Consider the following 26,829-nt stretch of genomic DNA (forward strand, 5'->3'; position numbering starts at 1 on the left):
TGAGGGTATACAGTAGTAATAACAAATAATAATAAATTGATAAACTAAAATAATGTTTGACTAATAGGTAAGGGTGGTGTACTAAACCTATTGCAGTATTCCACTGTATTGCATGAGCTAGATCGTTATAACATTTAAATACTGAATAAGCCAAATACAAGACTTCCTGATCACACACACACCTGTTTACTCTCCAAACACAAAATTGTACTGTTTGCATTTTTAAACAAACAACTTTCTGTGCTCAAGTTGGTCTGTTACTGTCTTCAATCATTTCTGTGCATGACTGTATGGTAGGTAATGCCACATGCACTGTAATATGTTTTATATCGAAAGTTCAATTTTCAAATGAAAATAGCAACATGATAGTTTTATGAAGTAGCCTATGTGTTCATATTTGTTAAGCGCTACATTTACACAGCTGTGGTGTGATGAGAGGTGAACACAGTGAAAACTTTACAGTAGCTGGGAAACCGATTGCTCCCCCATGACATTTTGTAAATTGTATGTATGACAAAGAACTGCACAGATGCAGATATTATTACAATCTATCGATAAACACACACCTTGTCCACTGTTTCTCGGTCAACGGATTGACATGCTGAAAGACGGGGATGAGCCGAAGTCTGCCACCATTTTCATATGAAATTAAAAGGGGACTGAAGCTGATCATGAATTTGTGTACAGTCTAAAGAGATAACCTACTTTTTTACTTTCATTAATCCAGCAGTGTCCAGATCTAAAACTAGACTCTGTCTGTGGGAGAATGTGCTGTGTTCTAGCAGTCAAGTCAATTCCTTGTTTATAGTTCTTTCCATGACTCTAGAGGGGGTTAAGAGAAATCTGACTTTGGTTTTACTTTTGAAAAAGAAAAAAGAAATGAATGATGTGTTAAAAATGAACTAGAATAACTTTTTACACTTACAACATCTTTAACATGCAAAGCCCCCCCCAAAATACCATGGTCACTTAAGCCACACTTTAAGATATATGAACGTTATTGCATTAGGTAACAAAATATTTGGGACCTATACACCTATACACAAGACACATGTTAAAGAGGTCATATGATGCTATTTAAATTTTTCCTTTTCTCTTTGGAGTGTTACAAGCTCTTGGTTAAGGACATTATTAACATTATTAAGGACATTATTAACTGTCTTAACATTTATTTTGAAAGATGAAGCCCGCGATTAAGAAAAAACAAACTTATTTAACAGTACCACAACCTTAGGGTTAGGAGTCAAACTCTCTAACCACTAGGCCACGACTTAAAGTGACTTACTATAAAAAATCTTGCATATGCACACAATCTTACTTGCAAATATGGTAAAGATACTCTAATTCCCAGCACAATTACCAGGCAGTGTTTTTTTAATCTCACATTCCTTATGAGGAACCACACAAGGAATCAAGAGCATTTACAAGGTGAGCTTGAGTAAACACACACAAACACACTCTCCATATGTGTGGTGAGGTGTTGCCTTTCATCTATGTGCGTCATTTTGTTGAATTGGCCTCAAGGGAGTCTGGCGCTGCCTCATCAAAACATCTCCACCAACAGCCTCCTCTATCCACTCCTTCATCATGTTTGTCTTAAAGCGACATATCTTAATTACTCTGAATCATGTTCTAAACACTGACCTTAAATTCAGTAGATTCAGTCCACGATTCAGAATGATGACTCCTGTGTTTAATTATAGACTTGACTGATTCAGTACAAAGAATCACACAAATCAAGTGTTTTGTTGTTTTATACTTTTCATTTATTTGTGTTAACTTGTTTAATGTCAATGTATTATATATTGTGCGCTGCTTCTTTTATAATCTCTTTCATTATAATTTTGGGCCATGATTTAGAACAATGACTCCTGTTCCTAATTCAGACTGATTCACAATCTCTGATTGATTCATTACAAAGAATCACACTAATAAAGTGATTTGTTCACATTTGTGCTTTTGATTTCTTTTATCTGTGCACTTAGCGAGGACAAACCAATAGAACATTGTTAACTTGTTTAAAATGTATTTTATTCATTGTCTGCCACAGCACAATCTCTTTCTTCATCGATTCGGTCCATGATTCAGAAAGAAGAATGCACTGATAAATAATAGATTTGTTTAAGTTTTGTGCAGTTTTTTCTTCTTCTTCTTTTATCTGTGCAGTTAGCAAGGTCAAATCAATTGAGCATTGTGTAAACTTGCTCTATTATATATTTTGTGCTGCTCAGTCTCTTTCTTGATCGGTTCGGTCTATGAATCAGAACAATGACTCCTTTGCTTGATCCAGACTAATTCATTACAAAGAATAGCACTAACCAAGTGATTTGTTTACATTTTGTGCTGTTCGATTTTTTTTTCAACCTGTGCAATTATCAAGTGGAAATAAAATTAAAAATTAAATTACATTTAAATTTAGGCATTTAGCAGATGCTTTTATCCAAAGTGACTTACAGTGCATTCAGGCTGACAGTTTTTACCTAACAAATAAACTGAACATTGTTCCAACTTGTTTAATGTCAATATATCACATACTTTCCTTTCTGAACCACACACGATTCACAAGTTAACAACATCGGAATAGTGGTGCTGTAAACACTGATGCACAGCCTTTCTACAGCCTGAGAGAAAGAAAGAGAAAGATGAGGAAATAAAGAATAAAGGTTGAATCGAGGGACTCTATAAAGTGAGGGGGTGGAAGAAACTGATCAGCTATTGGCAGTTACTCTGATGGAAATGAGACTCCTGAGGGAAGACAGATAGAGGAATGAGAGAATGAGAGAGAGAAGGAGGCTAGCTCTGGAGAGTGAGTGAATGATTGAATGGATGGATAATGTCCTATTGACAGTGAAGAAGATGGAAAACGAGGAGGGCTGAAGAAGAGACAGGATGTTGAGAGAATGTGAAATGAAGATGGGCTGATTAGAGGATAGAAGATAGAAAAGATGGTGCAAGAAGGGAAACAGTCAGATTTAAAGTGGGACCTTAAACATGTGCATGTGCACAAACACGAATACATACATGGTGGGGAGAATGTAGTAAACCAAGACTCTGTAATGTGTACTGGTGTGGCCTGGATATTTCTTTCACACTGTCACACACACACACACGCCGTACGTCCTTGGCAGTAATAAGTGGTGCGGTATGTCTCAGAGGAACCCGGGCTTATCTGTGCCAGTTATAATGCAGTCAGGACAGCGTATGTAAGTGTCTAAATATAGAGAAGGAAAAGCATTCTTCATTTGGAAGAGTGTCAAACGTCTCTGTGTGTGTGTGTGTGTGTGTGTGGCCATTTGATTGAACACTACGGTGAATGCACACCATTCCCAGAATCCACCTTCCCAGAGGAACATTCTACTGCTCGTCTATAGCTTATCAGTTTATTGGAGTTAGCAGTTACATTTCATTTAAATGGCCATTCAGATATTTCATCTGCAATTCCTTAGAATGAATAGAGCCAAAAGCACAAAATATAAAGGTTGAAGCACATGTGTGGATATCATTAAAAATAGAACAAATCCTGTTGATGTTTTTGGTCCCAAACTTCCAGAGTTGTGAAAACTGACTCATTAAAGCGGCACCTAGAGTTGAATGGGTGTGTAATTACTCGAGTAGCAGGTGGCTCCATCCTACCAAATTCAGTTTTTCTGTTTTATGGTTTTTGATTCCCAAGTAATTTAGAAGAATTCAATTAGAAGCAAGAAGCAAATGATACAATCACTGCCATGCAGTAAGAACAAAGCAATGAAATTACTGTGTCCTGATGCAGATCATTTGTTCTTTGAATTGTTCTTTGAATTGATTGAGTTCACAGATATTACAGCCAAAAACAGATGATTTCCTCTGTTATAGGATAGCACTCCTTAAAGTATGTTTTAATAAATAATGAGTTATTTTTTCCCCTGTATTCGTGTGCTATACCTTTAAAGCCCATGATTAAGTATCTATTATGTGGTACATTTAAAAAAAATATCCCTAATATCAGCGAATAACAGGTACATCTATAGAGTATGGAAACCTCAGAATTTGATTGCAAGCAATGGTGTCTTAAAATCTGAGCACAGTTTGTGACACTACTGAGAACTCCAGTTGAGATAAACCACCGTTCCAACGTTGAGTCAGTAAGATTTTTCAGTGTTTCTGAAATGTATTTTAATATATTTGAAAATGTAATTTATTACTGTGATTGGAAAGCAGTTTTCAGTGTTACCATCCTTCATTTTAATATGCTGATTTTGTGGTCAAGAAACATTTCTTATTATTATCAGTGTTGAAAACAGCTGTTCAGCATAATATTTATTTTTTTAGCAACTGGGATAAAAAAAAATTGACGAATAGATAAATTAGATAAGTAACAGATATGTTCAAAATAATTTATTTGTAAAAAACTTTAACATTATAAATGTCTTTTCTGTTACTTTCAATTTAATGCATGCTTGCTGATTTCCTTAAAAAATTCTACATTTTTGAATGCTGATGTACATGTGAAATTTAAATCTAAGAAGCAGCACACATAAGAAAATGTCTCCATTTGCTCTCCATTTAGTCACATTTCCGTCTAGGAAAAAGTTTTGGAAAAAAAGATAATATTTGTGATTTTTCTTTTTTATGGGCTTCCTTCATGTTACTGTTCCAAAACGCCCACCTATTCAGACTCAAAAATTTACACACAAACACACACACACACACACACACACACACACAAACAGCCCCAGATGAGCTCATTAAATCTCTTGTTTAAAAAAAAAAAAAAACGGTGAAAAGAGAGATGAAATATCAAAGGCAGAAAAAAACAAACAAACAAGGAAACTGTCACCACCCAGGGCTCTTATCACAACCAAAGACACCACACACACAGACAAGCAAAATCAAACAGGAAGTGTATGTATATGATGATGACAGGCTTCTGTATGACAAATTGGAGCATAAAATAATTTCAGTAAACCTGCTGAGTTGCGCAAATGTTAAACAGCTCTCTCTCTCTGGTCCAAACTGATTCTGTCATTAATTTATATCCTGCATGGCACTTGACAAATCTAACACAATAATGATACTCCATATTTTTTTTTATTGGCTTTGTATATACAAACATTTTACTAGGCAGTAAGGAGAAAGTGGTAAACGGTAGAAGTTCTGGACTCCATCCCAACTTTCATTGCCCAAGCTCCGCCCAAGAAGACAGACAGTCTGACAGACATGTACTGTAAAGCAGCCAATCACAGTTTGTTCTGATCAGCATCATGCTTAAGGACTGAAAATGTAAAGTCGATGTTCCTACAATAACAAACCAGCATTCAACTTATAAATTAATCATTCAAGCATGCTGTGCAAGGTTACTGCAACAATGGCGCAATACTTCAATATACTGTATACTTCTGAAAATCCAGCGTTCAGTGGATCCTAATATGTGATCATTGGTCACAGTTGTAAACACAATGGCTTTTTCCTTCTAAAGGGTTTTGGAGTCATGACTTGGGCTTGAGGTCTGAGGCGGAGAATACACCCACTGAGACATGCAAACGCTAGTCATTTCTGATCTAAGGCTAGGGAAATCAATACAGCAACCACCTCCATCTAAACACACACAAACAGTATATACCAAACTATAAAGTACTCCATCAAAAGCAAATATTGTAGCCAGATGTCTGCATGGTGTGTTCCCTCTGGCTTGGACATGTTCTATTTCCTCTTATAAATGGCTGACCTTTGAGAGCGATAAAAAGACCCCAGTGGGATTCAGAGAAAAAAGGGGGTGCCAGGTAGTATGAATGAAACCATAATGTCAAGCCAGTTGTGAAGTAAATTTTTTTTTTCCTTATGTAACTTGGTATAAGATCAAGTGACAAGATACACATATATTTTATTTTATTTTATTTTATTTATAACAAATAAATAAAACATTAAAAACAAAACTCCTTATATTCAGGTGTGAAGAATTATTAGGTGTTTTTTTATTTTATTTTAATTTATTTTATTTTTTTGAAGAAGAAAATAATAAAAATTAAAATAAAATGTTTTCATTAGTTGAAATAAAGCTGAAATAAAATAAAATATTTATTGAAAAAAATTGAAATGTTGTCTAACTAATTTTGGAACTAACTGAAAATAAGTCTAAACTAGGCTATAAGTTATGGAACTAAAATTGAAAAGAAAATCTAAATAGAAATGGATAAAAATGACAGAAAAAATTGAAAACAGAAAAGAAATAGAAAAAGGTACATACAATTACTAAAACTACTAAAACTAAAATTCAATATATTAATACAATTTAATATTATATAAATAATAGTATGATTACCCTGGTCTAAACAGACAAATTGTGTTCGGAAATTGCACTGAATTTTTTATGCTGAACACTTCACTTTTATAAATAAATAAATAAATAATATAAATTTATGCATTTAGTAGACGCATTTATCCAAAACAACTTACAGTGCATTCAGGCTAACAGTTTCAAACCCACAACCTTACGCTGCTAACGCAATGCTCTACCACTTGAGCCACAGTAACACCTTTATATACCTGATGGGAACATCACAAGCTGGGAATAAAAGTCAGACCTAGAAAATAACAGATATATACATGCACTTGAACACAGGCACTAACCCAAATTGATATAATAAAAACATAAAAGCAGTGCAAAAATGCATGTGCAGCAAAACAATAAATTGTCAATTTAAAAGCATGTCAATCCAAAAATCGAAATGGATGTTTACATTTTCCAAATAACCTACAGCTGCTTGCAGCAGCATTAAAAATCACATCACTTAATCTGTGCGATCAATATGAATATTTTTATACATTAAACATTCATGGTTACTTATTTTTAAAAGTATATATACTGTGTGCATCTTCATATTCCATCTTCAAGAAGGAGGTTGTCTTAAAAAGTGACATGTTTGTTCGTGGTTGTGCTATGACAGCCTTTAAATTCTACTGAATGTGTCAGGCCACGGGTCAGCAAATGCGTTGGCCTTCATATCAGTCGAAAGGAAAACACAGAGATAAACAGAGACTAACAGTGACAAAGAGAGGGAGGGGGAGGAATGGGTAAAGAAAAACAGAAAGCAACAATGACAAAATCAAAACTCTCCACCAAAATTCACATCCACCTAAATATATCTAGATGCACTGTGTGTGCGTCCAGCTGTCAGTCTTTATGTGTTTGTGACTCCATCAAATGTGCCAGGGTCAGAATATGCCCATCATGAACACACTGAGTCATCTAATAACATAACTGCTGCTGTCTTTCTCAAAAAGAAAGGCAAAAGGAAGAGAGTTGACGGAAGGGAGGGGGGCTACGAGATGAATGAGTGACAGAGTGGGAGGTGAGATGTGAGAAAGAATTTAAAAAAAAGATGCATTTTCAAACACATCTAATGGAGCTGACATTTCCTGCCAACTAAACTCAAGAGTTTTGTGTCCTTTCATTTCACACCATAATGGTTTTGAGAAATATACTGCTGCATCATGTGTAGAGAGTCAAACATGAGCTGGTCATAACTATAAATGAGAACTATGACCAAATCATTTTGACTTTAAGCCACTAAATGTCTTATTATTATTTTTTATTTAGTAATTTGACTTACTTTAACATTCATCTGTTATTTAATTTTTCTGTCGTCTCACTCAAATAATGTCATCTATGTATTAGTGGATGTAAGTTGTGTAGTTAAACTTCATAAATAGTGAACAGCTGCCTCTTAAAAAAAAATACTACTTAAATTATAGTCTATTTAATTTCAATAAAACAAGAAAAACAGTAGTCTAGAAAAACTGTAAAAGTGGTACCATTTCAAAATGTAAGCAATACACTAAGGGTAATTCTATTTCCTTAGAGGAGGTGAAGGGGTCTGCTATTTTTGTTTTACTTTTAAAGCGATCAATCTGAAAATGTTCGATAACCACTGTGCTATTACAACAGAAGGACTGAACAAACAAACTCTGAAATAATCTAAACAGCTGCGTTGAAGAACTAGGATTAGAAGAACTAAACTTTCCAAATCACCAGGCAGTTATGAAAGAAGCTTTTAGATCATTAAACCCCCCCTAAATACTGATGAGACATTTTCTGTCGACTTGAGGCACATTTTGCATATTATTTTCCGGCATCTCCAGCACAGAAATGAGCTGAATCACTTGTGCAGTACATCAAGTTATCTCCTTTCTGTACAGAAGTGGGGGCGGCAATAATCAGAGAGCTCCATTATTGATTCTTGAAGCAATGCTTGAGTATTATAGAGGCTTGAGAGCAATGTGATGCAATTTGAGGTCAAAGTCCTGAAAGCTTGATGCATCCCCAACACCCCAGCAGATGGTGTGGGTTTAGTGCAGCTGCAAAGTATAGCCTCAAAGTTATACACAATATTCAAGAATATATGCAATAACTTTATTTATAACGATATAGAAAAGAAAAACATGGAACCACAATTTATTGGTGATTGCAGCTGGCAGGCAGCAGCGTTTATTAGTGCAAAAACTTTTGAACTTTTCCAATGAGCTACTGTCATCGATGACAGACTACCTAATTTGAAGTGTACCCATCTATCTATTGTCATAAGGTTGAAATTTTTTTCAAGTTTGTAGGTGTCCATGTACAGAAACTAAATAATCAAATGCAAAAAGCATTGCTTTGTCTTCACTATATAAATGAAATATAGATTAATACTTGTTAAAACTACAAAGTAATTCAGTAAAGAGCAGTTAGGGATTTTCTCCTATTTAATTTATTAAATATAAATATAAAACAAGTAAATATAAATTAGCTGTGGTCACTTTAAGAGATAATACATCCAATATAATGATACACATTTAATTTGACAATTTTTTCGAAGATACTTGCAAAGAAAGGTATTCTGACAATTTTGTATGTATTTGCCAGTTCAAGAGCAAGAAGAGAAAAAACAGGCTGCAGACGCGGCTTTCTGCATGCACACTGTCATCGTGTCGCTATATCATTGAATTCGCGATATGACACTTTTATTATGATGTAAAAATGTATACCGGCATTATGGTGGACAGTATGATATGGCACACCTCTACTGCAAAGCTTAATAGGATTGAGAGGGTACAGCGTATTGACTTCTGTGTTGGCCCTAACTGTAGATCTAAAGTCAGTGAGGCCCTTTAGCTTTAATGGTTTTGATTAGGATGGAGGTTGAGGAAACTGTATCCTGCATTAGCACTTAAAGGCAGTTTTCCTGGGAGGTATTGATTTCTGGAGAAGGTATGCATGGTGAAAAGCTCTCTCTTATTAACACAGTGGAGACAGAAGTGAAGGCTGGGTAGGGTTTCCACACAAGTCCTCATCACCAAGTCTGGTAAAATAAATCAACCTCTAAAGCCACAATCAGGTCGTCAATACTTCTCTAATAACTAGGCAGGGAACAGAAACATAGGTTGTATTCCAAAAAACAAACAAACAAAAAAGAATACCAGAACCAAATGATGTTAATGAAGAAATATGTTACCAGTGTAATCTGATTCCTGAACAAATTACCCTTATGAGCAATTTTTAGGTGAACAACTGTATACAAGGCATATGTAAGTCCACAGTAAATACCAAACAAATGAGTTTTATAAGCCATTTCTTTTTTGAATTAGACAAATCCAGCACCATACCACCATACACTGGCCATATTTTAGCTGAAATAAATCAAGGCAGGGTCATATATCTGAAAGAATGACTCTTATGTTTATTAAATCAAAAAAATTCTGTGCAGTCAGTGCAGTCAGATTCTCAAACAGATGACTCTCATGAACCATTTCTTTAAGTGAATAAGAACAACTCATCAGTTCTTTTTAGCAAATTGAATTGTTTAATAAAAGACTCACTCACGGAATCCTGAGTCTTATAGGGCAGTTATTTTAAGGGAGACAAAAACATAGATAGCAATTAGTGTAATCTAATAATTACTGAAAATAAAAATAATAAGACTCTTATAAGCCATTTCTTATGTGAATGAAAAATATCATTGTGGCTGGATTCCTAAATGAATGGCTCTAATGAGCTGGTTCTTTTTACTGAATCAAAAGAACTTCAGCTGTTACTGGAATAAATATATATATTTTTTTTTTTTTTTTTTTTTTTTTTTTTACTTTTTCAATTTTTTCATGGTATGAAAAAGAGCACCAGAAACAATGTGCTAAACTTCTCCTTTTGTGTTCCACAAAAAACTTTCTCTTTAAAAGACTGCAAATGGCAGCAACCAACACATTCCGCTGGACTGCAGTAGTCCTACAGAAATAATTTCTCAGTTGGACTAAGAAATATTATCTCTCTTACTCTACTAAATAGCAAAATAATTTTTTTCTATAAAACAATTATTTCCAACATATTTCACATCTCACCTGGCAGAAGACGGGTTTGTAGCTTTCTGAAAAAATGTGCGCCAGCTCCTCCGAGTCTTCAAAGTCTATCGGCAGGCGATCCACGCATAGGCACTTGGAGTGGAGGTGGTCAGCAGAGGTCAGCTGGTTGACGTCAGCCCATTGCACCATAAGTGCACGGTCACCCAGCGGTTTGCCCAAGAGTTCTGACCGTGCCCTGGAGGCCGAGTCCTTCTTCATGTACTCCACAAAGCCGTAGCCTTTGGAGTGGCCCGTGAGGTCGCTGTACACCAGGAAACATCGTTCAATGTTGCCGTAGGAGCGCACCAGCTCCTGAAACTGGCTGGCAGTGACTGTGTAGGGCAGGTTGGTGACACACAGGAGAGAGTCCGTGGGCTGAAGCTGGACGGTGATGTCACGGCCTCGGACTGATGTCTGGTGCAGAGTTTGGATGGCATCCTGTGCCTGGTCACCATTTAGAAGGGTTACGAAGGCTAGTGGGACACACATACATAAACAAACATACACACAAAAAAACATTAATAAAACACTCAAACAGCAAATCAAATGGGTCTTGAAAAGTAAAAAGCAACAAGAGTACAAGAGAACTACTACATACTGTGAGTGATTTTAGATAGAACTAAAGTTGATGGTAACACTTAGTCTAACAAAAACAAGTGGGAAAAATTTTACATACAGGTCAGTGAAAAACATGAAACTAACATATACACATTCATCATAAACAAAATATATATTTTTTAAATGCACTGATCCTAATGTGAATCATATCCATGCATGTTTTATTTATTTTTATTTTTACAATTTTTAATTAAAATCCCAATGCAATTTTCCGATAAAAACAACAGACTCTCTAATGATGAATGCAGGACTTTTCTAAATCATTTAGTGTTCTTAAACCACATTTCTAAAAACTCGCATTTGTCTGCCTCGATTTTAAATGTGCACCCACATCTTAAAATCCAATCAACAATGGATAACACAGAACTGCCTTAAATGATTTATTTTTCGATAATCCGTTACACTTGGAAGTATGTCAAAATTAAGTATAAGATCTGCCAATCCTGACTTCATAAGAACAACTGCTAAATTATTAATCTCAGTCTTCTTTCTCAATAACAAAAAAAAAAAAAAAAGCAAAAACTTTACAGATTGCCTATTGGATTGGCAGATGGCTCTCAGTTTATTGACCTGATTAATTCCTGGAAATGGGCCAATTCAGTGAGCCTGTCATAAAATAATTCCTTAATTACAATGAAATTCAAGTAAAATGTAATTAACTTCACAAGAAGTCTGTCGATTTCAATATAAAACACAAAAAGGATTTCACATGATTTTAAAAAACAGGGTGTAAATGGTTGAAAACTATGTCTATCGCTCTTGCCGATGACTAAAATATTTTGTTTAGTGAAACATCTAATTCTGAATGTTACGCACATTACTTTGAATTATACATCCAGCATTTGAGCGCAAAACCCAGTTTGTGACATTTATGCTGTAAATGAGACTGTTGCATTATTTCCCAGTAAATTGGTAAGCAAGAACTAATTGGATATTTTCCACCCCCCAAGGAAATAACCAGCCTTTTAACCTGTTCTGCCCTTTATAATATACCGTGGCAAACCTTTAAAACTACAGTAATCTTTTATAATAAATAGTACATAACTATTATAAATAATGTCACACAGGCCCTTGATCCATAGAAGTTAATCTCTTTTATACTTCATTTTTTGTCCTTCTCCGCCCCCTTATCCCTCCCTTCCTTTTAACTACAGTAAATGAAGCACAGCTAGGCATTTTCTTTTCCAACAAAGAAAACAAAGAACAGTTAACACAATAATCTTAGAAATCACAGCCACTTTAGCTGCTGACAGCACTGAGACAGCCTGTAAAAAATAAAAAATAAAAGATAAAACACACAGGAACCTGATTATAGCCTTTGTCTCAATCTGTGACGGTTATTAGTTGTTGTTTTTTTAAGTTGAGACGAGGGGGTAGTGTGGTGAGGGGCTTTATTGTAACAGCATAAAGCCTATAATTCTCCTGCCATGAGACATCTAAAATTACTCAATGTACAGTGGAGTTACACAGCGCTACACAGGAACTAGCATGTTCAGCTGTCAATAGAAGATAACATACTGTCTATTGCAGATCTTTCATGGCTTCTTTAGGTCTGTTGTGGTCAGTTTGAGTCCAGATTGGAATGTTTATCATTTTAGAAACATCACAAAACAAAGCCACAACAATTACAGCAATTATAAAGTTAATATCACAGTGTTGAGCCTTCTCATCCCATGAGCATTGTCTGTGCTGTTTCCCCGTTCTTATTACACTCATTAGACTTTCGGTTAGCTCTGAGATGATAATATGCTGGGGAGGAGTAACACTCACTCAGCTACTGTAGTGAGCTCTACTCACACTGTAAGAGCTCATTGAGATTTATTAAGCAATGGTGTGAAAGATCACAGCATTTAAAACAAGCATGGGTTTGTATCTGTTAGCACACACGACACTCATAATGCATCATTCCAACTAAATGGCTAAATTTGCATATTCCAGTTACACAATGAATTCACTTCTTTGGCAATGAGAAAACTGTACCAAATTCTATTATTTCATAACTGTACATCTTGATACCAAGAGACTGCTCTGTTGCATGCATAATATAAGTGTAATATCCATCTAACACACATCAGGGGTCAGAAACCTTGGTAAAAATTGGCACATAAGCAAAAAATTGAGCGAGAGGAACATGACTGTTATTTTGTTGGTTTTGGAAATGTTGAAGGCAGGGTCAAAAATGAACACTTACATTCTATGGATGATTAAAAACAAAAACATACAAACCATCTAAATGTTGTACCTCTATTGGATAGTTTACCATTCTAAAAATCAAAAAAACATTTATCTGACTTTTTTTTTCAGACCAAAACTCTGTGGCAACACAAACTCAACTGTTCAATATATTTTGTAAAGAAATGAATACCTTATTCAGCAAGTATGTGTAAAATGTATGTACAAAAGTATTTATTGTTACAAAAAAAATATTGAAAAATAAATTCTGTTCTTTTGAACTTTCTGTTTCTGAATCATAGTGTCCACAAAAAAATAAAAATAAAAAAAGAGCATGAGCTTTTCTGATCTACCAGTCTAATATTGAGATATACGCTCACACAATTTACTTATGAATGTGAAGAGACAATGGAAAATGATATAGAAAGCAACAGCTTTGTTTCTGCTCTGATAGCCGCAAAACTACACCAAACACCGCGAGTTTGTGCTACATATTTCGCCTTTTAAACCAAACTTACGATTTCAGCCAGCAAAGTGGCTTTTGTGGCTGTTCAAATGCATTCAACCACATGAGCGTCTACACAACAAAAGCAACCCGGTCTAATGTGTTTTCGATTAAGTCTGTCAAATATGGACGAGATTGTTGCGATTCGGGAAGTCGTGGCCTAGCGGTTAGAGAGTTTGACTCCTAACCCTAGGATTGTAACCCTCCTAACCCCAACTGCTCCCTGGGTGCTGCAGCATAAATGGCTGCCTACTGCTCCGGGTGTGTATTCACGGTGTGTGTGTGTGTGTTCACTGCTGTGTGTGTGCACTTTGGATGGGTTAATGGCAGAGCATGAATTCTGAGTATGGGTCACCATAATTGGCTGAATGTCACATCACTTTCACATCTCCTTTACAACTGTGCTTATTACACGGCTCAGTGGAATACTTGATTCTACACTCCAAGGTATGTTATCCCTCGATAACAACCAGTAAAAGCTGATAACACAGGCTCATCTGGGTAACTGAAGTCGGTGCCGTACTCTTTTTAGGAACAGTTTTTTCTTTGGTGGAAGCTTTGCGTTTGTTTAGCTAATAAAAAATTAAAACTCCATTCAAAATTGAGTACAATTATTTAATTATGTGATCCTGGTATTGTGGACTCACTCTCTCGTTTCATACAAACGCTGCTGTTGCCATTTTGCGATGATTGTTTTGCACAATGTAATGGATTATAAGATAACTAACATACTGGTAAGATTTTAAAACATTTTCTTCTTAAATATTTTAATGTCTCAATTATTTATGTGGTAAAATGTTGTGTAATAAGTGGTTTGACTGCACCATATCCCTTAAATGTCCGTCTAGTTTGAACTTGCCGCTTGCTCACAACTGCTGTCTTCACGGAAGCTTTGCATTCAAATATTTCAAATCAAATCAATATTTCTCATCTAATTATTTACTTAAGTGGCAAGTAGCCGTGTAATAAGCAGCATAATGTAATTATCCCTTATTTAGCATTGTCCACTTGAGATCCTATTTTAATAACGCATTTTAATATCAGGTGTAAACCTGAAAAAATTAACTAAATATTTCAGTAACTAATATTTCCTTATTCTGCCATGCTAAACACTGTTCCACCGTGAATGAGGATTTAGCTACTGTGACACAGACACATACAATCACTCTAGTTTTAGTTTACAACTAGGTCTGTGGCAAAGAGCAGACAACGCAGCTCTGCTCTGGTACTGTGCTCATTATGGCTTGTTAGGCTCCTTTCAGACTGGGTGTCGTTACCACAGATGGCTGCAATATCTTAGCAGACCAAGGCCATCAGCACCGGGCCAAGTTTGGGTCCTTCAGGCTGTGCCTTGACAGAGTGTCCTCCCCCCGCTGCCTTCAGCGGCAGAGCACAAACAAGTCTTCCCCTGCTGCTTTACAGCATGTCAATTATCAAGCATTCAGGCAGACACACAAACACGCAGACAGAAGCTCTATGATCCAGCTACTGCTTTATTGTGTGTCAAATGGCAGGTCAGAGATAAACAAACTCACGTGCATACCTGTAGTTCCCAAATGCAACTATATCAATTCGAAGGTCACCTGACATAGCATTATAAATCACGCTACAACACACAAAGATTTTGGCGTCCACCCGCTATATCTCAGCATGTCAATTACCACTGAAAACACCCAACAAAGCTGACAGCTGCCATACTGCAGAGTGGAGTCTGATGAACATTCAAAATAATAAACAGACATCTTTGTCTTTTATCTTTAGTGTAAAAACTGGCTTTGGAAATTAATAATATTTGCTAGAGATGGAACAAAATGACCTGAAAATGGTTTAATTTAAGATGTTTAAGTAGAACTAACCACTAGTGGTAGTCTTTGAGCTCTTTTATCATGACTTTTTTACAAGGCTTGCACCTGAGCACTTAGCAAGTGTAGCAGCCCCTTGGCGTCGACAAACGAGACAGAGAGTTTCGACGGGTGCTTAATCTTCTTTATTTCGCTCGCTTTGAGCGCCATTAACCGTGACTTCGAGAAACGTTGTGTTGTAGCACCGTGAAACTATATAAAGAAACAATATACTCATAAATAAAAAAAACTTATGTACAAATGACAGATTACTTAAACAAATACACATTTACAGATACCCAAAAGGCAAATAAATTATTACATACATGAGAAATTAACCAAAAGAGCAACAAATAACACGTGCCATACGAAATTATATTACTTTAAAATACAACATGCAAAACACACAATAAAGACACATACCTCGCTCCGCTTGCCAAAGGGTACTAGATGAACCAAAACGTAAAGTGCATCCACCTTTTACAATATATATATCAAACTTTTGTAAACGCCATGTGAGAACCACAATGTGCTCCTCGTCCGCACCTCTTTCTTCTACCTGCGTTACAGCTTACGTTACGTAGAGAGCGTGCGTGCGCACACACAACACATTTAAAGTGACACACACATACATATTTTTGCGGTCATTTACACTCCCACCAATTATGAGATGATGAAAGAACAGAACAAACTGTGAATGAATCAGAACATGATTTCTGCACATCAATATGACCGCCTTCACAGTTTTTATGCATGTGAAGTCTAAAATGTTAGGTTTTATAAAACTTAATTACATGGTCTGATGCAATGATATCACAAAGCAGTCGCTGATTACTCATTTTCAATAAGTACCACCAATTTTTGGATGGGCCTTTCAATGACTGTGGGCTTGGAGCATTGATTTTGTCTTCGCTCCCCTAACTGCAACTTGACTCGCCTTACAAGACCATCACTTCCTTCACTGGTTTCCACCACTCGGCCTAATTGCCACTGACCTCTGGGAAGCATATCGTCTTTGATGATTACAACATCATTCACTTGAAGGTTACGCCAAGGAATATGCCATTTCTGATGTGCTGCAATGTTGAGAAGGTATTCCTTCTTCCAACGACCCAAAATTGTTCGATTAGGTATTGAACTCTGCGCCATCTTTTAGTGGCATACACATCTTGTTTTACAAACTTTCCTGGAGGTGGAAGAGCAACATCAGATTTCATCATTATCAGATGGTTTGGGGTCAATGGTTCGAGTGAATTTGGATCATTAATCCCATCTACCGTTAGAGGGCGGCTGTTTACAATGGCCATTGCTTCATAGAACAGCGTTCTGAGTGATGCGTCATCAAGCCTGCCTGGGCATAAAGCAAGTGTGGCATTGAGTACATTTCGCACAGTACGTATCTGACGCTCCCAGACACCTCCAGCATGGCTTGCAGAAGGAGCATTAAAGACAAACTCGCATTGCCTTTCTGTAAGAAAGATCTCTAAGGCGTTGGTGTCAATCTCTTTCAGTGATTTTGCGAATTCATTTTTAGCTCCAACAAAGTTAATGCCGTGGTCACACTGAAGTTTGCGAACTGCTCCTCTGAGGCTGATAAAGCACCTTAGGGCATTGATAAAGGAGTCTGTAGATAGGTCCTCAATCATTTCAATATGGACTGCACGAGATGATAGACAAGTGAATAATAGGCCATATCTCTTAAGCTCCTTACGAGCTCTCTTCACAATAAATGGCCCGAAACAGTCCATACCACAGTACGTGAATGGAGCGGAAACCTCAACACGTTCTCTGGGAAGTTCTGCCATACGCTGGTCTTCAGCTGGTCGTCTGAGTTTCCGACATTGCACACACTTGTGTATGAACTTAGCGACGGACTTACTGCCTCCAATGATCCAGAATCCATTCATTCTTAACTCCATTTGAGTTTGGCTTCTTCCCTGGTGACGAACTTTGATGTGGTAATGCGACAGAATTAGTTTAGTGATGTGGTTACCTTTTGGAAGTATTACAGGATGTTTTAGATCTTGACTGAGAGATGAGTGTTTTAGCCTCCCACCAACACGGAGGATGCCATTGTCCAAAATAGGATCCAGAGGGTACAGTGCGCTTGAATTTGGTAGAGCTTCTCCTCTTTCAATTATTTGCATTTCCTTTGAGAATGCTTGCTGCTGTACAAGCTTGATGACCACCTTAGCAGCTCTCTCACGTTCTTCAACTGTCACATGATCACCGTTGTACATCTGTTTGTGGCCCAATCTGTTTATTCTTGCAACCACCCTTAGAAGCATAGACCAAGAAGAGAATCGACTTAAGCGACTGAGGATGTCTGCTCCGTCTCTGACGGAGGTCACAAAGGTTTGGACTAATTTAACTTCAGGATCACCGACAAGCAGGTTCACAGGTGTGTATGGTGTTGCTTCAAGATTAAAGTCAAGAGGCATTGATGTTGTTGCCTTTTCTAACGGGTTTAAACAACTCAGAACGTCTTCCTTATTTGAGTTAAATTTGTGAAGCCGTAAACCTCCATGTTTACACACTCTTTGAGCTTGCATTATTAGTTCTTTGGCTTCACTGGTTGAGGGAACACTGGTTAACCCATCATCCACATAAAAGTTCTTCTCAATGAATGCTGAGGCTGAAGGATAGTTAACCTTGTGCTGCTGTGCCAGGTACTTTAGGCCGAAATTAGCACACCCAGGTGAAGACGTGGCACCAAAGAGGTGGACTGCCATGCGATATTCTTGAGGCTCTTTCTCCAAGTCTCCACCCTCCCACCATAAGAATCTCAGGTAATTGCGTTCATCAGGTGGGACGAGAAACTGGTGAAACATCTTCTCTATGTCACAGGTAACTGCAACTGGCTCCTTTCTGAAACGGCACAGCACTCCCACCAAGGAATTGGTTAGATCAGGCCCAGTCAGAAGTGTGTCATTTAATGATATACCACGAAACTTTGCTGAACAATCGAATACCACCCTCAGCTTGTTTGGTTTCTGAGGGTGGTACACCCCATGGTGTGGGATGTACCACACTGTCTCTCCACTTAGTATAGCTGGAGCTTGTTCTGCATCACCTTTGATAATCATCTCTTCCATGAAAGCCTTGTAGTGATCATAATACTGTTTATTGGACTTGAGCCGTTTCTTTAGGTGTTGTAGTCGAGCAGTTGCTAGCCCTTTGTTGTTGGGTAGTGAGGGTCGGCTGCTGCACTTAAATGGGAGAGGAAACTCGTAATGTCCATTATCCTTCTGATGAATATTGGCACTGAGGTGCTGTATGAAACGAACATCCTCTTGTGACACACATTTATCCTCATAAGCTTTTTCATTGAAATCGGACTCAAGAATTTTCAGGATATCATTGGCCGATGGGACAGGTATTTCCTTTACTGCAACACGGTGGACAAAACTCTGATTTCCTTGTCGGTCAAGGTGTGGATTAGACAGGCCTATAATACTCCACCCAAGCACAGTTCTTTGCGCGAAAGGCTCATTTTCACCACCTATAATTGCTTCCAAGGGAGCTAGAGCAGATGGGCAGTCAAATCCAATTAAAAGTCCGACTTCACAGTTCAAAAGTGGTGACAGCTGACTTGCTAAGTGTCTGAGGTGACTCCACTGAAGCGCTGTGTGCTTGGTGGGAATATACGACTTGTCCACTGGAATGAAGTCTCTTGTGTATGCTTGCTGTAGTGGTATAGAACTTGCAGATTGTAGTCCTCTTACTTTAAGTCCACAGACTCTCTTACTGGCAGTGATCGTGTCAGCAGCTGTCATGGTGCTGAGCCTCAATTGCACAGGTTGTGAGACAACATTCAAACTTTCAAGAAGATCTTCCAAGATGAAACTTGAGTCGCTCTGGGTGTCAAGTAGAGCATAAGTTAGTACTTCTCTTTGGGGTTCGTCCACTGTAGAGATGAAAACTGGCACAATGCTGGAAGTAGCAGGAGAACATTGAGTGAGTGCGTGTGTCATGACTTTATGAACTTCCTCACTTGCTTGAACATTCGTAGATGCTCCTTTAGGGTCCTTTGAAGGAGCTTTATCCCTTTCTTCATGTAAGCAGGTAGGATGACTTCGACCACACGTACCACATGTATGTCTTCTTCTACAGTCTTTACTCATGTGTCCCTTTCTGAGACATCCGAAACAGAGGTGGGTTTCGTGAATGAAGGCTTTCTTTTCTTCAATAGTCTTTCCAGCAAATGTAGAGCATTGGGCAATGTGATGTTTTTCATCTTTGCAGAAAAGGCACAATGTCTTTGGCTTAGAGCTGTACGTCTCTGGTCTTTTTGAGCTTAAGTCCTTCACCTGAACCTTTGTACTGAGAGCCTTAGCGCGCTTGGGGAACCTTTCATCTGTGTTCCTTTGATTCACAAATAGTGCAGAGGTTATAGGGTTACAAGCTATTTTTGCTTCCTTTTGCAGAAATTCTGTGAAGCATTTGAAACTTGGATAGTCACCTGATGTGTCTAGTTCTTCCACCACGATTCGGTTCCACTTTCTCACAATCCATTCCGGGAGTTTCTTTAACAGCTTGTGGTTTTCTTCAGAATCATTTAGGATGGCTAATCCTTTTACGTGAGGAATTGCCTCGACACAACCTTGTAGGAAATCTGTGAAGTCTCGTAATGCCAGTGGGTCATTTGCTCCAATTTTGGGCCATCTCATCAGCTTGTCTCGAAACGCTCTTTGGATGACGAACGAGTTCCCGTACCTTTCCTGTAACACTTTCCAGGCACCTTGATATGCATCCTCAGAATTTCTGTAGAAATATCCCTCCACCGCTTTGCGAGCTTCCCCAGCAAGGTAATTCTTCAGATAGAACATTTTTTCACCAGAAGGAAGAGGTTTTCGATCAATGAGGGCCATGAATGACATCTTCCAATCTATGAATTTTAAAGGGTCACCAACAAAGACAGTGGGTTCTGGAACAGGCAGCCGATGTGTGCTTAGTGAGTTTGCTATTGCTTGAGCTAGATTTGCAGTTTCCTGAGGTGATGTAACTCCAAATCCTTCACATGATGCTTGCTGAGGTAGGAACGACTGTGCTTCCGGGTTCAGTTGAGATGTAAGCTCTGTCCTTTGGCAGCCAGTGTGAATGCTAGGGCCTTCGTCATCTTCACAGCGATGAAGGTTGCCTTCCAAATCGTTATACACTTTGACACGAGCTGCTGCTACTTTAACTTCTTTGTCAACTTGTAACTGTTGTAGCCGTTTCTTTTCCTCAACTAGCCTTAACTGCATTTCAGCCTCCTTCTGCTTTATCTCCGCTAACATTCTCGATTCACAAAGCTTCCAGTCATGCTCCATCTTATCAAGCTTAGCTTGTTGATTGTGAATTTCTTGTAAAGCTTTAGCTTGTTCCAGTTTCGCTGCAAATTCTGCCTGTGCATCAGCACGCTTACTTGAGACTTTAGAAGTCTTGGATTGGTTATCGGATCCCAGTGATGACTCTGAAACGACTGTGTTTGTTACTGTACATCCAAAGACGGATCCATATTCATCCTTATTCAGCACTTGCCTTACTCTTTCCTTCACAAGTTCTTCGTTGTAACTTTCATTAAATGTTTCCAGTCGTTTACTGACAAGATCAGTGATCTCTGCAGTTAGTGCAGCGCAGGCATCCATACGTTTAACAATGTCTGGAGTAGTAGTGTGGTTACGCAGAATTGCTTCATAACGATGATAGACTGAATCATGTCTGCCTTGAATGTCCTGCTGTATTTGATCCAGGTCTTCACGTGTACAGAATGTTTTCAAATTTGATCTAGCCTCTCTTGCAGCCTGCTTCCAGGACTCATAAGTCCTATGGAAGGACTTTTCCTGTTTCTTTGCTTCGAGCTCATGCACCTCTCGACCTTTCTCTGTTAAGCTTCTTTCACGTGAGCTTGCTCTGAGCTGTTGCACTGGTGGGTTACTTATTTCTTCAGCTGGAGGTGGAGGTGCAGCTGGTTCAACTTCCTTTTCAGGTGGGTTTTCCATGGCCTCTTTAATGTTGTTTACTTCTTTAAACTGGGCAACTTAAGCTATAAGTGATACCATTTCCATCAGACCTCTAAAATGTAAGCACTCAAAATATTAGCAAGGAGAATCAACACAAATGCACAACTGTGAACACTTTTAACATTTAAATATTTCCCTTGTAATAGATCAGAAATTTCAGTGTTTACAAACAGTAATAAAGTTAACTGTACTCTTTGTGTATGACCTTTTAAATGTCCAAGATAAATCTTCAACAATCAACGTTCAAATTTAACACACAAGTTTTTTATAGTCTTTAAATAATCAAACAAACTTAAATATTTTCTTGTGATTTGACTTATTCAATTTAAATGTCTCTTGTAGTTTTATCCTTCAATTTAAAAGTCCAAAAAATATTCTCATTTTCATTTGAACATGTCAACTTACAGAGTTCCAATGAATGGATGCAGCTCAGTTGGGAATACGATTTAACTCACAGTCTCAATCTCATCTGTAGTGTTAAACGGTGCCTTGTTACCACCTTGCGATCTTTCCCTTTAAGCAGTTATAATGACGTCACGATCCGCTGTGACTGCGCAAACGTCCGCAGCGCCGTGCTGATTGATCCTCGTGCGGCGTTGTGATGAACTCTCTCGAACCGGGCAGCAGCGAAGCGATGCAGAGTCCCAATAAGCGTCGAGTTTCACTGTAGCAGCCCCTTGGCGTCGACAAACGAGACAGAGAGTTTCGACGGGTGCTTAATCTTCTTTATTTCGCTCGCTTTGAGCGCCATTAACCGTGACTTCGAGAAACGTTGTGTTGTAGCACCGTGAAACTATATAAAGAAACAATATACTCATAAATAAAAAAACGTATGTACAAATGACAGATTACTTAAACAAATACACATTTACAGATACCCAAAAGGCAAATAAATTATTACATACATGAGAAATTAACCAAAAGAGCAACAAATAACACGTGCCATACGAAATTATATTACTTTAAAATACAACATGCAAAACACACAATAAAGACACATACCTCGCTCCGCTTGCCAAAGGGTACTAGATGAACCAAAACGTAAAGTGCATCCACCTTTTACAATATATATATCAAACTTTTGTAAACGCCATGTGAGAACCACAATGTGCTCCTCGTCCGCACCTCTCTTCTAGCTTACGTTACGTAGAGAGCGTGCGTGCGCACACACAACACATTTAAAGTGACACACACATACATATTTTTGCGGTCATTTACAGCAAGTGAGATGTTGTACCGGGTGAGCTAATGAGCAAGTTTACTACATTAGAAAAGCTTTAGACCTGCAGATGCAAATTTCAAAATGTATTAAGTTACCAAATCATGCAATCTGGTAAAAGTTTTTTGAGGTCATAAAACAGTATTGTGCAAGGAACCTCGCATTAAAAAAACGTTTTTATTAATCAACAATCAGTACAGATGTAAAGATCCACTGCAAGCCGGCTGAAAATCAATACAAATATGTGACAATTCAAATCGGTTGAGATTTTAAACGTTTTTAAACATTTAAACAATTTTAAACATTTGTGGTTAATGTTTATATTAAGAACTGTCTTTAGAAAATTTTAGCTGATATTATATTTTCATTTTGACTCTGTATAATGGATATTAAAGCAGTGTTCATCAACAGGGTCAAACCACCGTTTTTTTGTTTATAGCAGTAACAATGTTGCTTTTCCATAAGCGCCAACTTCTGTCAGAAAGTGTATCTGCGTTCTCATTCTGCTGTTTTTGTCTTGTTCAGATGTTTTATGTAGCATAATTCCACAAAGTTAACATCAGACTATGCTATTTTTGCTTCAAATGTAAAAATTATACAATCTAATTTTGATTAAAAACTGCTCATTCAGTATCTTTGTTTGGATCATGATTAAAATCCAATGGTTGCCTTTATAACTGAATGGAAAGAGCCTTAGTTTGTTTATTTGAAGAGATTTCTTTAATATGTGTTTTTTATTTATTTGATTTGAGTTTTTTTTTAATCGTCACATTTCAGTTTCACAAATAAATGTACAATGTACAAGGGTGAGTAAATTATCAGGAAATTTTAATTTGAAAGTTAACTAATCCTTTAAATCTCATTTGTAAAAAAAAAAAAAAAAAAACCTGAGAAAATCATATTGTTTTGAGTTGAGTAAATTGTTACATACCTAATAATCAGCTCTTGTAACTGTAATTTGTGTGAAAAGATAAAAACGGTTCATTTCAGCTAGAAACTGCAGTGAATGTTATGTATACAGTAGGTATATTTTGGGAGTTTTCCAACAATGTAGGTAGGTGTGTTTTTTCAATGAGCCTATGTTAGAGGATCTGCTACCATTATCATGGAATGTTCAAAACAAAATCTCTTCACACATACGTAATAAAACATCCAATATAGATGTGAAAAAACCTTGCATACAAGACTGAGTCAAAACAGAAAAACTAAAGAAATGACATTTCCAGCCGTGCGGCAAAGATGCCTGATAATGGATCGGTTAAATACTAGCATTACCCAGGCTCAATATTCAAATGTATTCTGCTCTTCAGCAGCCATGACTTTGGCCTTTGTCCTCCTGTGTGTTCATGACTGAGTGTGAGAGTGTGTGTGCTCCTTCTCCAAAGCCACCTACATTTGCCACTGCATCAATTAATGATGATCTCCTTCTGCTTTCCACTGCTGAAGTGGTTGTCGGGCAGAGCAGTTAACTCCCACACGCTCCCGTAAAAAGCCCCTCTAAAGCTTCAAGTGGACAATGAGACCCCCACACCGCTATTGGATCCATTCGCGGCCCCATCTCTCAATCTTCGTCATCTGTGAGACTGAGATGCATGCTGGCTGGTTGTTCTGATGGAGTGCTCATGCATCATAGTGTGCTGTACTCCCTTTATACTGGCTTAAAATAATGAATAAAAAATAATAATTAATAGAAATAAGCATAATTTATATTAATTAAAGTTTGCACTTTATTTTATTTTATATGTACTTACAGTGCATTTATCTAAGAAAGTTCTGGTAATACAAGGTGACTACATGGGCTAGGGGTAGGTTCAGGGTTATTACTATTACCTAGTTATTACTATTATTGTAATTACTATAAGAAGTACATGGTACTTGAAGAACGGGACTGTAAAATAAGTGCTACCGTTAAAAATATATATAAAATAATAAAAAGCAATAAAGGCATTACAAGAATTTAGTGTAATATTTGGAATATTTTGTTTTAAAGTATAAGAATAATCCCAGAGAATTATGAGAATGTTTTAGTGAGATTTATCCAAATTATTTAACCATGATTACATGATTATATACATATATATATTAGTTTCACAAGGCACAAACACAACACTCTTCTCCCAATTTGTGATTCTCGAAGGACAAATACAACATGACATGAGGCAAAAGAGTGGGCAGCCTTTTCCGGTGTGTTTCCCTCATAGACCACGCGTGTCAGATAGAAGTAGTTTTAACAGCTATGACTTGTCACTGTACATGCTGATGAACTATCCGTTGGGAGTGAATGTGAACGCTCACATGGCAATTAATTTTAGGGCTGCAAATCAGTCATTTAGAAACTGGGCACAGCAAACAACAGCGCACATAACACGAATTGAGGCGTGAAATGACAGCATGTGGGCTTCTAATGGTGTTCTTCTCCTCCCTTTGGGACTTGGATTCAGCTCTTATCTGTGCTGTCTCTCCGCTTGATAAGCCTCGGTTGAGAGAGATCGCTGAAGTGCTGTCACAGGCATGAGAAGAATCCTGAGATGCCGAACTGATGGCTGAGCGTTTTTAAGCTATTGTCTGCATAAACGTCCATATTTGAAGGATCTGTACTGTGGGAGACAATGTATTCTAAATATGTTACTACATCCAGGACTCACAAAGTAAAAAAATAAAAAATAAATCTGAAATGAAGAACAACTGTTCCAAGGAGTATAAAGCTTTAGTCACCCACTGTGTCTTCTAAGAGGCACACAGGGTGAGCATTTAGATAACTTCAATCTGCCAGAAAGCTTAATACAGCATTAAGCTGTTCTGCTGGTTATAATGTAATATATGATATTTGATATGATTTTCCGCAGCAGGAAAACTCCTAATGGACAAGCGATTCTGTGCTATTAAGCTTTCCTCTATTTTCTGTGCAGCTTTGCCATTAAAAAGAACATCCATAAATTAGCTCTTTCTATGACCTCAAATCAGTCACAATCAGCCCATTTTCACCTTGTAAATGAACACAATGCAACAACACAAAAAGCAAAAGGGTTTAATCACTTAATTAAATACAATGACATAACCATCCCTAATAGCTACTTTGTACAAATTTGCTAGGAAACCAAAAAAAAAAAAAACAAACCTTGGCAAAATGGTCTATATGAGCCCCTCTCGATCACACCTAGTGCAGTATCCCATGAAAGGCTAAAACATTGATGGCCTATCAAAAATTATTGGGCAAAATCAGCAGGGCTGTAAGTGAACCCTTGAGGCTGAATGGGGATAAAATGTACACAGACTTTCAACATTATGGTCACTAAAGCAGCTTCAAAACACAATACAGTAATTTCAACTGCATTAGTCCGAAAGAAAAGTGTCAACTAACAGTTAATAGGTGAGATCTGAGGACATCAACACAGAAAGGCTTGCAACTATAGATACTGTAAAAAACAAAACAAATATATATATATATATATATTTTTTTTTTTTCAAAACTTAAATTTCAAGAGCTAATCACATCAAGCTGCCTCTTGTTATGCAAAGTGTTCAAACCTTACCTTGTTCAAGCAAGCAAACATTAATGGTCTGAAATTGTTATATGCATATTCAAAAATTTAGCAGTTAGTTATGCATTTAAGCATCTTTGTTAACTAGGCCAATTGAGCCGGTGTAGTTAATCCAGCGTAAGCGCTTTTGATCTGTATGTGCCTTAATTACAGGACATTGCAGTTTAAACAAAAATCCCATTGTTAAACTGTAATTCCCATGCCCACTGCATCCATTGTCATTCCACTGCCTGTCCAGGTCACCACACATTCCTTTCAATATTCCATCATGGAGTGCATGCCCCTATTGAAACAAGCAAGCTTTTTTAATTCTATATCTACAGAGGACGGGAAAATCCAGGACGGCTGACAGTGGATTCTTAATGTTAAATTAAAAGGGCTTTGTCTCGTAATTCACAGCCATTAACAATTGCTTTCAAACCACGCAGCCAATTTGTTGGGCTCACCGAGGCGAATCTTGAATAAACTTTGCATAGGAGATGGAAGATAAATATTCCTCATTACCTATAGAGAGGAAGCAACAGCCCGGAGCAAATCCCTCTATGAGAGTGTGCACCTCTTCACACACACACACACA

The 26,829-nt window shown here is 37.4% G+C and overlaps 1 protein-coding gene across 2 annotated transcripts in view; it reads right to left on the minus strand.

Moving 5' to 3' along the window:
- Positions 1–26,829, minus strand: part of LOC128015622 (ribonucleoprotein PTB-binding 2) — a 53,251-nt gene that overhangs the window by 12,021 nt on the left and 14,401 nt on the right. Inside the window, exons 1-2 of one of the 2 annotated variants that reach the window (XR_008183961.1) lie at positions 15,910–21,742; positions 10,675–10,823 (exon numbers count right to left, since the gene is read on the minus strand). Coding sequence is in view for 1 of the 2 variants with exons in the window: in XM_052599633.1 (XP_052455593.1) it covers positions 10,351–10,823 (473 nt within the window). In the remaining variant the exon portion in view is untranslated. Of the gene's footprint in view, positions 1–10,350; positions 10,824–15,909; positions 21,743–26,829 lie in introns of those variants that run through there. The other variant, XM_052599633.1, reaches the window with a different exon arrangement.

Source organism: Carassius gibelio, chromosome A6 (assembly GCF_023724105.1).
Source record: "Carassius gibelio isolate Cgi1373 ecotype wild population from Czech Republic chromosome A6, carGib1.2-hapl.c, whole genome shotgun sequence".
NCBI lineage: Eukaryota > Metazoa > Chordata > Actinopteri > Cypriniformes > Cyprinidae > Carassius > Carassius gibelio.